The sequence below is a fragment of the Rhamphochromis sp. 'chilingali' genome (genome assembly GCF_963969265.1).
Source record: "Rhamphochromis sp. 'chilingali' genome assembly, chromosome: 19".
Classification (NCBI taxonomy): Eukaryota; Metazoa; Chordata; class Actinopteri; order Cichliformes; family Cichlidae; genus Rhamphochromis; species Rhamphochromis sp. 'chilingali'.
This window is the reverse complement of record NC_137946.1, coordinates 34,538,412-34,553,266: the sequence shown is the minus strand read 5'-3', so window position 1 is coordinate 34,553,266 and position 14,855 is coordinate 34,538,412. Positions and strand designations below refer to the sequence as shown.

Genomic DNA, 14,855 nt, shown 5'->3' with positions numbered 1-14,855 from the left:
GGCGGAACCAATGTTACTGACAGGAAACAAACACCAGGAACTAAAATATTAAAACTACTAATCACACACATCAAGAGTCACTTGATTACCTGTTGTTGTATTTCACAGCAGAACAGGAAGTGAGGCAGGAATCAGTGTAGTGAGAATGAATATGGAAAATAAAAGAGCGAAGATAAAAGATTAAATCAAAGGTGACAGAAAACAATATTCCCCCACTGAAATATTAGAAGAGAATAATAATGACAACACAGTCAATACAAATACAAGAGTAGGAATAAAAAGCAATAAAGATAATAATACGGAGCCAAACTTAAAACAATGGGCTGATAAAAAACAAGAAAATGATGTCAATGATTACAGAAAATATCCTTTAGTTTCCAAATAATAAAGGAAAAATCATTTAAAGGATCTCGGTGATAATAATGCTACCATACAAGCAGAACTGAGTGGGTTACACAGAGTAATCAGATTAATTTACATACATTTTAAGGTCCCAGTGTGCCCACCTCAGCTTGTTGTGAACACACACGTTTGTCTCACTAACCTTGAGGGGACCTAAGCTGTACGATGCATTATCAGGACACACACACACACACACACACACACACACACACACACACACACACACAGACAGTCCGGGGGTGGGGTGGGGGGGTGGGGTTACCCACAGGTCAGGGTTTGATTGACAGCTCTGATAGGACCCGCCCACACACAGTAAATTAAATTGTGTGTGTGTGTTTGGGCTTTCTACACTTAATTAAACTGGGACAAGAGATCCTTTATGTGCACACACAGTGAACCCAGTTTAACCCAGTGAGGCCAGTGCAGTTACTTCTGAAAACAGCAAACCAAAAAACTGCGAAGAACAAAGTGTGTGTGTGTGTGTTTGAGGGTTCAGGTTTGTGTCCCGATAATGCATCGTAGAGCTTACAAACTGTGACATTGGTCCTTGTTTTTATTTATTTTTCTTGTAGTTTGTGTCTTTTCAGTATTTTTTCTCTCTAATTGTTCAGTTTGTGAGTTCCAGGCAGCTTGAAATTTTACATCTTTTATATTTTTGTCTTGTTTCTTGTACACATTGTGTGTTGGAGTTGTCAGTTACACACAGTTTCTGTTGACCTTTGAATCAACACTCCTAATAGGGGTGGGCGCTATAAACGATATACGATAGAAACGATATAAATTTGGCCAACGATAGAGACTTTGACTATATCGCTCTATCGCGATAGCGCATGTTGATGATGTCATCAAGCTGCGCCTGTTTTGGTCAAAAGCATCGCAGCGGCTACAACCATAATCATCTGCAAATTATGGCGACAGTCACAGCAAGGAGATGAAGCACTGTTGAAATATGGGGAAAGCCAAAAACTGCGCTTCCTCCACTTCTGTAACATTGATTCATTAGTGTTGAATTCTCTGCAGCTGCTCTGTTCCCATGTTGTTGCAGTATATTAATGACTAACCTCGTATTGTGGATGAATGATCTCAGTTGTTCTCCTGACTGAAGTTTGGCCCGTGTACAGCATCCTGCTATGCGACTGCATTTGTCCCTGACCACCAGAATCCCTCACGTTAACTTTTATCGAGTGGAAAAAAGTTGGTGTTCATCCTCCAGCTTCACTGTGCTAATGTTATGCTAACATAGCTGTGTCGCTAGCAATCACGTAGCACAACATTATATACCAGGTAGTCCAACTTCAGTAACCCTGCAAACGCCACTGCTGTTTAGTTTTCTGTCTTCATTTAGGGCGATCGTGGCTCAAAGAGTTGGCAGTTCGTCGTGTAACCGGAAGGCTGCCGGTTCGAGCCCCGGCTCAGACAGTCTCGGTCGTTGAGTCCTTGGGCAAGACACTTCACCTGCTGCCTACTGGTGTTGGCCAGAGGGGCCGATGGCGCGATATGGCAGCCTCGCTTCTGTCAGTCTGCCCCAGGGCTGCTGTAGCTACAACTGTAGCTGCCTCCACCAGTGTGTGAATGTGAGAGAGAATGAATAGTGGAATTGTAAAGTGCTTTGAGGGCCCCGAAAAGCGCTATATAAATGCAATCCATTATTATTATTATTATTCATTTATGTTGGAAATGATAGCAGAGCTGTACATATTAATTAGTTTCAAAAATCTCTCAGTCAGAGCACGGTATGAAATGTTTAGGTGGAAGCTAGCGAGCTAACTTCCTGCTAACTTCTAATTCCGTTAAATGTAATAAATTCTGTTTTCATGGATACCTGGATGTTAAACTTAATTGTTACACCTGGTAAAGCAGCAACGCTGATGATTTAATTAAAGATGAAAGAATTCAGACCGTTTTTAACTCTCAGTGTTCGTTTGACTTTGGGACCTGAAGTGGACGGCGTTTTGGACCCAGATTACTCCGCGAAGCTCCTCACCACAGCCGCCGTAATGCTCTGACAATCCATCAAGCAGCGCGGCTTACCAAAGTTGTACTAAAACATTTTTAACAGATTTCTGCAGTCAAAATCGGTTCGAGGTCAGTAAGCACAACCAGAATTCATACATGAGGCACACTCTCAATTTTTGAGAAAATTAAAGGATTTTAAGTGTGGAAAATACGTTACACAGAAGAAAAGAATATATCGTGATATATATCGTTACCGCACATGCTTCAAATTATATTGCGATATGGATTTTAGGCCATATCGCCCAGCCCTAACTACTAACATCTGGAACAGGCACCATCAATTCAGGCCGTCCTGTCTTAAGTTCTTGAGTGATGCATCAGGAGGATGCTAACACAGAGCACAAAGATCCAACCTGCACAGGTGTGAAACAGATCCTTCTAATGCCAATGAAACAAACCCTTCCTGTCTCCATGTTTGACACACACATGTCCCAGAAGGTGAGCATTACCTGAATAACAATAATAATGATAATTATAATACTGATGATGATGATCAGTAGACAGTGCAGTTTCTGGGGAAACTGTGGTAGTGCTGTTGTTGCAGCAGGACACATGTCTGAGAACAGAATCGGCAATTACCAGAGTTTGACCCCCGGCGGGTGTGTCGCCGAGTGGGGAAAACCGGTTAGACACATGAACAGGTTGGTGGTGCACCTGGGGCTTCTGTTTAAGACTATGCTTCCTCCTCACCGTCACCCAGCCGCCCTCTTTCCCCAGCTGCCCTCCTGGCCTCCATTTGCAACATTTGTTACAAGTATCATTACTGCTAAAGGAGGCTGAGGAGTAACTAAACATCTGACACAATGAGCAGGAAAGTGCAGGAGGGACAGGTGAAGAGGCCATGCTGCTAGCGAGTCGGCAAAGCTAAGATAGAGAAACAGTAAAGACACAGTGAGTGAATACTTTGGCTATAAATTAGGTAGTGAGTACACGGAGAGTGTCAAGTCAAACCGAGTTTAGGAGGTGGAGAGTCCTGAGACAAAGAAGTAAAAGTGACAGGCTGGAGGGCAAGCTGGGTGGAACTAATGTTGTGTCTGTTTTTCTGTCCGGGAAGAAAAAGAAGGCGAACTAGGGAACAACAGGAAATTGCCACTAACCCAGTATAATTCTTTCAATGGCCCTTTCTCAATCCTATATACGCAACTCCATACTCGCGTTCTCGGCGAGTCCGGACTTGCCGAGAACGCGAGCACGGACTCGCGATTTGTACAATTGGAACACCAGCGTATTTGATGATGTCACAGGTCTGGAGTTTTTACTGCCGTCCCCTCTTAATTTAACTGTGAGTAATATGTTATGAAGCTTAACTTTAATCACAGCGAAACAGGTGAGTTTTTATTTTTATTTTAGTGGACACTCAAAAATTACAATAGACAGCTGCTGGGGTTTGGAAGAGAACTGAACAAATATTTGAAATATAATCTGATCATTTTGAAGCAGCCTTCAGAATCTCCACGTATTAACATGCTGATAGGTTTAGTTTGAAAATGTTTCCTCCTGAATTGAAAAATATCTCAGCCAAACCAATTTACTCAGGAACAAATAAAACACTGAAATAAACCAAACATTAACATTTCGATGTTATCTAAGAACTAGGGGTGCAACGATACACAAAATTCATGGTTCGGTTCGATACTTTGGTGTCACGGTTCGATATTTTTTCGATACAAAAAAAAATGTTCATGCCTTTTTAATTTGTCATTTATTAAAATTATAAATATATATTTTAACTCAAAAGTACAGTTTTTAAATTTAACCCTAACCCTTGTGTATGTTTTTTATTTTGACAGCGAATGCGCACCTGCGGACCACTTATGTGCAGCCCTGGTTATTTAGCTCGTCATATTGCAGCCACAGAAATTCTTTTGTCCATGAAACCATAAAGCTGCACTTTCTTTTTGCCTTATAGTCTGATTTGTCATAACTTCTCCGTTTTGTGGTAAGCTTTTCTTTGGCTGTCACTTCTTCACCCTGACCTGTCTTATTTGGCTGAGCAGAACTAAAATATATATCTGTCTGTGAAGGTTCTCAGTCATCCAGGTCATCGTAGTGAAATATATATCCTGCTGCTTTTACACACGGACTCACATAAGCTCAGCGATTCTCTGCACGATCAACCTCTCACATGTTTAAGCTGCGGGAGATTTCACTTGTCATGTTTGCATAGTAAGCTAACGATTAATAAGACGATGTCAGAGGAATTGGTGCACAAATTATCATCACTCACAGATCAGTGCTGTCGCTCTCTATACACAGTTCGCGCGATTGCAAAGTGAAAGCAAAAAAACAAGCGCAAATTCAAACGCGACTTCAATATGTCACATATTGACAGTGGCTCACCGATGCCAATGACATAATTACCCAGCTACATTTCTGAAAGAATGCAAAAGCATTGACATATATTTTTCCTACAATAGCCCGACGGGCAGGGCAGAGATAGATTTTGGTAGCCCGACTGAAAAAAATCGCTAGCTCCAGGACGTCGGGCTAGCGATTTTGCGAGCCCTGTATCTGATTGAGGAATCACTCATCTTTGGAAAAGAGAGTTTATTACAGAGAAATGTCTCTTTCCAAAATAAAAACTATACTTCTTCTGGGCTATATTCTCAGCAGCATATTAAACATATCAGGTCTCGATAAGGAGAATCCTGTGCTAACGGCTGTCTAAATGACTCGGGTAAAGTTTGTAGCATGCTTGTTGTTTTTGTCTGCTTCCACTTGTCTTTGCACTAGGATGATGTCGGTGTAAATGTGCAGTCATATTCGTTGTGTTCCCACTAGTGCTTTCAGGTTAATCTCGTTGAAATGACCTTAACGCCACAACACGGCAAATCTCCGTTAACGAGCTACCGCGGATCGCCCCGTGCATGGGGCTAGACGGCCAACACGTTAACGAGCTAACTGCGCTAACACACTAGTTCCCACCCATGTAATTGAGCATTGCGTGGCACATCCAACATACTGTTTTACTTTAGTCCATGACTCGCTTACCCTCAGGGTCATACGTCACATGAAAACCAAAATAATTCCAAACGCCAGATCTGAATGAGGGTGGGGGAGGTTCAATTTGCCATGTTGCAAGGAGAGTGTCATGGTCCGGGTGTGTGCCAGTGTGTCTCCCTCCGAGCCGGCATCTCCACCCCTGGGAGGGGCCTCAGTGTTCTGCTGATTGCTCACACCTGTGGGTAATTTAGCCGGGGACTCATAAGGCCAGTGCACTCAACCTCTCTTCGCCAGATTCTCAGCTAACCCTAGTCAGTGCAGGCCACCACCGTGATTTCGCACTTGCTTTGTGAATTACCTTGTCTCATTGTGTGTTTGTCTCATTGTGCGTTTCTCTCATAGCCACACCAAGCTGCCAAACACTAATCTCTGCCGAAGAGCTCCAACCCGGATACTGGACCACCTGACAGTCCCACAGGCTGTTCACCCGAACCACCTGCCTGCCTCTCTGCCTCCACGCCAGGAGTTTCAGACCACACACCCGGACCACACACCCCTCCACGTCACCACCGACCACCCACGGCAAGTACGCAGTACGAAGGAGGATTCTGAACGAACAGCTTATCCATATTACTCCTGACCCATACCTGAACGTCTGTACTCTATTTACAGTGACCCTGACCCTTTCCCTGGACCCAGTGTGACTCTCCCTCCAGCCCAATCCCCGGAACTGCTGTTCCCACTGACCAAGACCAGATTGCTTACTTAGCCCAGGCTGCTTAAGACCCCTGTGATTCAGTTGTGGCACTTTGCACTTGTTAACCTCACTTTCCAGTTTATGAACACTTACTGAGTAATTAAACATCGTCTCTAAAACTACTTACAGCACGTTCAGCGTCCTGCATTTGAGTCCTGTCACCTTTTGAAGCGGCCTCGGCCGTGACAGAGAGCTTAACTTCTGTCTCGCTAGCTTGCCCTGCGCTCTTCCTTCTGACGATGCTGTCTGTGTTGAGCGCTCAGTGGATCTGCGCTCAACAGTGCAGCCTAGGCGGAGTAGTCGAATGCAGATTCACTGAACGCTCAACACCGACAGCATCGTCAGAAGGAAAGTTGATAAAATAAATTAAAAATGTTGTATTGTTCGATACATATGCGTACCGAACCGAAAGCACTGTATCGAACGGTTCAATATCGATACGAATATCGTTGCACCCCTACTAAGAACGTGTACTTTATTGATACCCGTGGGGAAATTCCTCTCTGCATTTAACCCATTCACTCAGTGAAGCAGTGGGCAGCCATTGGGCGCCCGGGGAGCACATCGTTGAAAACGATGTGCGGGAGTCCGCTGCTCTCGCCGGGCTCTAGTAATCCTTGACCTCCCGCTTTGCTATCAGGCTGGTGGTTAACAGACGTCTACACGTTTAGAAATATGTGATATCTTGATAAACCGAGCAGATATTCGAAGCTTACACAGCTACATTCTTGCCTGAAAATATCTTAAAAGTTTATTTTGTGACCCAGAAATATTTAAAAGTTTTTAGCCGCGCTCCTCCACCATTGCCGCGTTTGAGTTTTGGACGGAATGCATTCTGGGATATTTAGCTGTACCAGTCCACACAAGTCACCACCGATGCATGCTCAATAAAACAGGCGGAGCGAGAACACATCCGGGATTTTTTCGCGTTCTCGGCTTGATGCGTACTTCGAAGTGGAACAGTACTTGGTCTCCAACTGATGACGTATCATGAGTACACGAGAACGCAAGTACACACGAGTACGCATATTGAGACTAATAAGTTGTCACCGGCAGGGATATTGTGTGGAGCTGATGTATCTATAAATCCAGGGAGGCAGCCGGTAAGGAAATGGTTCCTGGCTAAGTTCAAAAACTGATTGAAGCGGGTTGCTAAAGAATCGCGGCTGCCACTAGCTTACATAGCATTAGCATTGTGCCGTGGGTTGGTCGCCTGTTTACGAGCGGCACCATTGTTTATCGTCGGTCTGCATATGGAAGACTGTTAATGCTTGCATATGGTTAAGTGCAAGAGAAGCTGGTCATGAATACTATTGTTTACTGTTTAAGTTCTAATGCAGATTGGTCATTTGATTTTGCACTTTTATAGAAAGCAGTATGTACAATCGTTAGAGTGAATTACATAATTTGAGCATTTAAAAATACTCAAGTAAATATTGTGCTGCAAAGCTTATGCACTGCTATTGATGTGTTAAAAAAGGTTTGGTTTGGTTAATATTCACAGAGGTGTGATAACAAACGTTTGTATTTTGGTTTTTTGGTTTGTATTTAAAAGATTTTTCACCTATGGCTGACTACGGCCGAAAAGAAGATTAAAAGAAAAACAAAAGATCCGCCTGGTCATTGAGTGAAATCCAGTGAAACACCTGTGGTAGATGCATCAATCCCTTTCAAGCGGGGAAGCTGCACAAACTTAAAGAGCTTGGCAGAGAGTGTGCTTCGGATGAAGCACGTGAAGATTATACTATGAAAACAGAAGTTATCTAAAAGTTTTTAATTAAATTGCTAAGCAGATAAGCTACTCAAAAACACCACTGTGTGGTGGAACAGGAACAGGAAGTGATGCTCTACCGCAGAGAGCGTGAACACCAAGTGACAGCGCCACCCGAAGGAGAGGACTTTGGGTAGTGCAACAGAGGACATCTGTGGTTCTTCCACATGCTGCTGAGGTTCCTGCTCATTAAGTCAAACTGTTGCTTCTTCAGTCATCCAGTAAACAACACCAGGCAAGAGTCTTCTCAATGTGCCCCGACTCTGATGCTCAACCCACAGATGCATGTTTGTTACATGTTTCTCACAAGCTGTCTACACTCGGCCTGCACCCCACCCTCTGTGACTGGCTACAGGACTTTTTGACTGGCAGGCTCCAGTCTGTCAGGATTGACAACAGGACTTCAGCCAGCATTATTACAAACACTGGCGTCCCACAGGGATGCGTCCTCAGTCCCATCCGCTACACCCTGTACACCCTCGACTGTGTCGCCTCCAACAAAGACAACACCATACTGAAGTTCGCGGATGACACTCCAGCGATCGGTCGCATCACTGGAGGGGACAAAGCGGCTTATAGGAGAGAGGTGGCCGGTCTGGTATCATGGTGTGAGGACAACAACCTCACCCTCAACACTGATAAGATAAAGGAGATGATAGTGGACACGAGGAAGAAGAGGAGGCCTCACCAGCCGCTGTTTATCCGGGGCCTTGAAGTGGAGAGGGTGAGCAGCTTTAGGTACCTGGGCGTCTACATCTCTGAGGATCTCACCTGGACACTGAACACCACACAGCTGGTCAAGAAGGCTCAGCAGCGGCTGTATTTCCTGAGGAGGCTGAGGAAATTTGGTATGTCGGCCAAGATCCTCAGCAGGTTGTACAGCTGCACTGTGGAGAGCACACTGACCAGCTGCATGGTACGGCAGCACTACTGCTACGGACCGCAAATGCCTGCAGAGAGTGATAACAACTGTGGAGAAGATCACCAGGACCCCGCTGCCCTCTCTGCAGAGTATCTACCATCTGCCCTCGGGGTGAAGGTTCAGAAGTGTGAAATCCACTCACCCCTGTGAGGAGTGTCGGCCGTCAGATTGGGGTCTGGGATGCGGGGCCTCCCTGCTACTGCCCGATAAGGGGGCGGTACCTGGACCTGGGATAAAGAGTATGTTTGGGGAGTATGATTGTGTGTACAGTGTCTATTTGTGTCTGTCTTCATGTCGGGCAAGTGCTGAGTATTTGTTTATATGTGTATGGGGGTGGGAATGCGTGCGCCTGTTCGCCTGTGTCTAGACGTCAGGTCGGGTCTTAGACGCCACCTCTCTGTGAACATGTCAGGCTCTCTGAGGTATGGAGGCCTGTCTCCCCTCACCACACTCCCTGACGGTGGCTGGTGCCCTCATACGTCGGTGCGTTGGTGGTTCTTGGTGTCCAGGGCTGGGTGCTCATGTATGTACTGGTTCACTCCTGGTGGCTGCTTGGCGGGGCCTGGCGCCTGTGGCCCGGCTGGGTTCTTTCCGGGGGGTGGGGTGCCCTCAGGCCTCTGGACCTGGGGCTCGGTCCTCTCTGGCACAGATGGCTGCCGGCAGAGCCCGTGGGCATGTCACTGCAACCCCCTCTGGCCTCTGCTCCGTGGCTGCTGGGTGGCCTCTCGTCTGGGGCTCTCCTCAGGTCTTCCCAGGAGGGTGGCACGGTTGCCCCTTCGATGGTCCTCCTTGGGCTCTCGTACTCTGGGGCCTGGATCACCTCCATACCTACTTCATACCCTGGGGGGGCGGGGCTATGGCTCCCCAAACTCCCAAGCAGATCGTTACATGGAGAAACCTTTTGAATACAAGCGTGCTGATCCACACAGGTGTGCAGACAGGTGTACACACGGGTGTTCACAGACACAAACTACAGGGTGGGCCATTTATATGTACACCTTTCTTGGCTGCTACCTCAAAGCACATTGTGCGCTGTTGATCTTGCGTGCTGCACAATAACATTTAATATTTAGTATCTACTGTTAGCTAGTGTATTGTGATGGTGTTGTGTTTGTTATGTTGCTCTTTTTTGTTGTTTGTTCTCTCTTCTGTTTTTTTTCTTCTCTCGACAGGTTATCCAGGTGTCTTTCTTTCTTTCTTTCTTTCTTTCTTTCTTTCTTTCTTTCTTTCTTTCTTTCTTTCTTTCTTTCTTTCTCCCTCGCTGTCCTATCCCCCAGTCATGTCTGTCTCGTCTGTAACAACTGAAAATAAAATAAATACATAATTATAATAAAGGTCAATCAAATGGACCAATATGGCAAGGCCATGATGATCCACTTGCTAAAGTAAATCCGTTGGGCATCTTTCTTGGCCTCAAGACAACAATTCTGATGGTTAAAGATCCAAACGGGACAGGAAAAAAAAAAAGAAGAAGTGAGAAATCCAGAGCATCCAGACTCAACAGCTCCTTCTTCCTCACTACTATCAGACTCTTGAACAGCTGACCTACTTTAACAGGAGTAATAATTTTGAAAAAAAAAAACTTGACCTGCGAGCGCCCACTGAGTGCATGTCAGCTAAAGCTTCAAACACGAGCAGTAAAGTGCAAAAACGCTTTGTTTCCTGTTTTAACTCTTACATTCATGAGTGAAGCAGGTCCAACATGATGATACATACTGATGGAGCATGTGTGATGTCACTGTTTTACTCAGTGTGACTGTTTTTAATGTCGCACTCAGTTGATCTGTTACTGTATATTTTTCACATGTTTGTGCGGGATATTGTATTTTTTTTAGATGTTATGTATTGATGTGGTACATGTATTTTTGACTTTTGTTGCCATGATGCCAGGTCTCTCTTGAAAATGAGATTTTTACCTGGATAAATAAAGGACTAAAAACATTAACACTGTCCTGCTACAGGCTGATGTTCCAGCTGTGATGACTGCAGTCAGGAAACGGCTGCTCAAATGATAAAGTCTGTATTTCTATGAATATCCTCATCAATGAACACCATACAACATGTAGGGCGCGCGCGTGCACACGCACGCGCACGCACACACACATACACACACATGCAAGCACGGACACACACACAGACACACATACGCACGCGCACGCTGCGCGCACACGCACACGCACAGACACGCGCGCACGTGGCGCGCGCGGACACTCACATGCACACAGAGCTTCTCTTTGTTAATTTAATTAGTTGAGGGGTATTTACATAATCCAATAATTTAAAAAAACATTTTGATCCACGTTCAGAAACCTACCTTCACGTGATTAAACACACTCACACACACACACACACACGCACACACACACACACACACACACACGCACACACACACACACACACACGCAAACACACACACACACACGCACACACGCACACACACACACACACACGCAAACACACACACACACACACACACACACACACACACACACACACACACGCACACACACACACACACACACGCACACACGCACACACACGCACACACGCACACACACACACACACACGCAAACACACACACACACACACACACGCAAACACACACACACACACACCTGGATGCGACGCAGACACTGGCACTCAGAAGATTTGTGTTTCTGTGAACTTGTCTTTGTGTTCTTGTGGGGACTGAGTTAATTTCTGTTTAATGGGGGCCTCTGTCCCCTCATGCTGGTGGATCTCTTCATAAGCGGCAATCCTAATTTTAATTTACAAATGTTTTCGAGCCTGCCAAACAAAAACAAACACACTCCCCTAACATATCAATTTGTGTCTTTGTTCTACCGCAGGACGAACAGCAGCGACCAAAGATTCACTGAGTGAAGGGTGTTAAAGATTAAAAAGTACAGGGCACAGTGATGTCTTTGGACCTGCAGGAATCATCATATAAACCACAGACCGATAATATCATAACAGGATATAGATGACAGCCACCTTCCCCTTAAGGCTCAGCGTGACAAGACCCCACCGGGCCCTAATGGTAATGACGGTCCTCATGCAAGCAGAAAGACCAAGGTGTGTGTGTGTGTGTGTGTGTGCTTCAACTTGTTTTGGTAGCATGTTCGTCCATATGTCACACACATGCTGATGACATCATCGTCATCATCATTATTGACCCGATCACTGTGATTGGCTCTGAGAGTGGCGTGTTTGGCTGAAGCTAATCGATCAGCCAAACAGTGCTGGGTGTAACAGAGTACATTTACCAGCGTATTTAAAATAGAACATAGGAGTAACTGTATTCCGTTACAGTTACCGTTTAAAAAGGTGGTATACAGAATACAAACAACAGAAAATATCAACAATCAATAACAGCTGATTTCATCAGGCGCTCAGCTGCTCAAACGCTTTCACTTTATTTAAAGTTATTGATCAAACACGCTGATCGTTTCCGGTGTCAGAAAACCTCAAATAAACAACTCAAATCAAATCAATGAAGGAAACTAAACTCCAGCTGATCCCCTCCTCCCTCCGGCCCGGCTCACCTGGCGCAGGTGCAGTCCCGGTACAGCGTCTCGAAGTCGGGTCTGCTGATGAGCTTGCAGCGGTTCACTCCGGGCTGGATGGCTCCGAGCCCGCGCAGCACGCGCACCTGCTCCACGGTGCAGACCACGGGGCTGATGCGCAGGCGCTTCAGCTTGGTGTACACGGTGTGCAGCCCCCCCACCAGGTGCTTCAGGAACAGCTGGAACACCTGCGGCAGGCACAGCAGCTCCGCACCGTCCACCGTGAACGACGCCACCTGCACGCCGTGCACGTCCACCATCCGGCAGTCCGCGTGCGCGACACTGCCGCCGGGCAGCCGCGAGGGGCCGGCCGGGACAGAAGCACTGTGAGGCGGGTCGGAGTGGAGCAGAGGGTCGGTGTGAGGGCTGGAGGTCCGGATGGAGGAGCCCGCCATGTCCGAACCCTTGTTTAATCCGCCGCCCGCGCGCGTCTGTCCACGAGCAGCCGCTCACGCTGACTCCACTCCGCTCTCACCCCTCCTCTCTGCCGCCAACAGCCAATCAGGATCCAGCCAATCACACGCGGGCGCCACAGACGGACAAGACTACCGTTGGCTGAGGACAGCGCTCCCAGGGGCGGGGCTTCGGGGCTGTGATTCTGACAGGTGAATGATTGACAGGTGAGTCTGAGGTTTATCGTTCACTTTGTTTTCGACTTTTTACATTTATTTTATTTTTTTATTCATTTACTGATGTTTTAAACAAAGCTCACAAAAATAATACATGTATGTAGACACACACACACACACACACACACACACGCATAATTCGACATAATTAGTTTATTACCAGGCCTCTGGAGAACTTCAAGACATGTTGAGGAGGTCGTTTAGCCATTTAAACCAGCTGTGTTGGATCAAGGAAACATGTAAAACCTGCAGGACGCCGGCCCTCGAGGCCTGGAGTTGGACATCTGTGGTTTAGTCAAGTCAAAAAAACTCTATTTATCCCCAAGGAGCAATTAAGATAGATGCCCTGCCGACCATACATACAAAACACAAACATCACATTGGGGAGACCGGTCAGGCTAGGTAGCACTGGCCGGTCGCCCAACGAGCAGCGACCCGGAACCGAAACCATAGAAAATGCACAACACGAGGAAAGACGAGGAAAACAAAGACTGAGCTCCAACAGGGAGATCAGTTTGAGAACAGAAAAAAACACCTCAGCACATGAATCATCACATCTCACAGGGGGGAGTGTAGGACGTCGAATCAGCTGCACACTAGTAATGTCTGCAGGTACATCGAGAACTTTCCAAAACCTTTGGCTACCTGAACATTTGGCCCTGTGTTTAGCACACGTGTCTGAATATTAGAATCCAATTTGTTTAATGTAATTTCTGTTTCAAATAGTTCTGCAACTTTGCACAAACCTGTGGCAGACTGTATTTTAAAACCCAAATCTTTCACAGGTCTTATTGTCCCAGAAAGGCGAGAGCTGGGACAGCGTTTGGTCCTGTGTCAGTGACCCAGTGTTTTGAGTCTTTGTATCATTATTGAACTTTGACTTTGTCATTGTTTATCTTTTCTAATCTTTTGGTTTCTGTTTGTGTTCCATGGTTGCTGTTCCCTCCTAGTCAAGTGTGTTATGTTTCCTGTTTTACTTTGAAAGTCTGTGTCCTATGTAAATGCATTGAGTTTTGCTTCCCCTTTCTCATCTTGTCAGTCACTCCCAGCTGTGTTCTTCTGTGTTTCGTTCCTCGTTATCCCTCTGTGTATTTAAGCCTTGTGTTTGCCTCTGTTAGTTGCTGGTTTGTCTGCGTAGCTTCCTCCGTGTCTCCCTGCAGCTCTGTTTTTGGTTTCAGGTTTGTTTTGTTAGTTTATGTCCAGTTTAGGTTTTTTCCTTGCCTTGTTTCTGTGGATTTTTTACCCCCTTACAAAATAAAGCTCACTCACACGTATGTACCTTTCATCATTTACCTTTACATGTACTTCTGCTTAGATTGAAGGGTATAGATGTTGTTGGTATAACTGAGGCTCTCAGTTTATGTTACATTAGTTTAACCTAAGTCGTAAAATAAGTGCCAAAGCTGAACTGAGGAAGTGCTTCATAAAGCTAGCTCTGCTCGACGCTGTCAAAGGCTTGTTCTGCGTCCAGCTGAAGCAGAGCCATGTCTGCATGTTTACGTTGTGCAGAGAGATGAAGCTCCCCTTCAAGTCGGTTTGCCAGTACTGTGAACTTGGGATCTGTATTAGTGGGATTGGTAGGATTCACATTTCGTAGGTGGTTTCCCAGGTTTGGGCAGTACCATTATCATCACGCATAGACAGAGGTAGCTCTTTTAAAGTGTAGCGTTCCACTAACTTATCCTACAGGGGGCGCAACACTGTGTCTTTAAATACTTTACAAAGGTAAAATATTTCCTGTTTTTAATTTGTGCATTACATTTGAAAGTTAAGTCATTGATGACAGAGAGTCTGATTCAGTCCCAGCTTCTCGACAAAGTGAAGTGACGTTGATAGAGTCTAACGATT

At 45.7% G+C, this 14,855-nt stretch overlaps 1 protein-coding gene across 2 annotated transcripts in view; it reads right to left on the bottom strand.

Moving 5' to 3' along the window:
* Positions 1–12,789, bottom strand: part of LOC308387469 (dachshund homolog 2-like) — a 39,632-nt gene extending 26,843 nt beyond the window's left edge. For both annotated transcript variants that reach the window (XM_080867534.1, XM_080867535.1), the window contains exon 1: positions 12,358–12,789. In XM_080867534.1, coding sequence (XP_080723660.1) covers positions 12,358–12,773 — 416 coding nt within the window. In that variant the 5' untranslated portion in view covers positions 12,774–12,789. The remainder of the gene's footprint in view (positions 1–12,357) is intronic.
* Between the last annotated feature and the right edge of the window lie 2,066 nt (positions 12,790–14,855).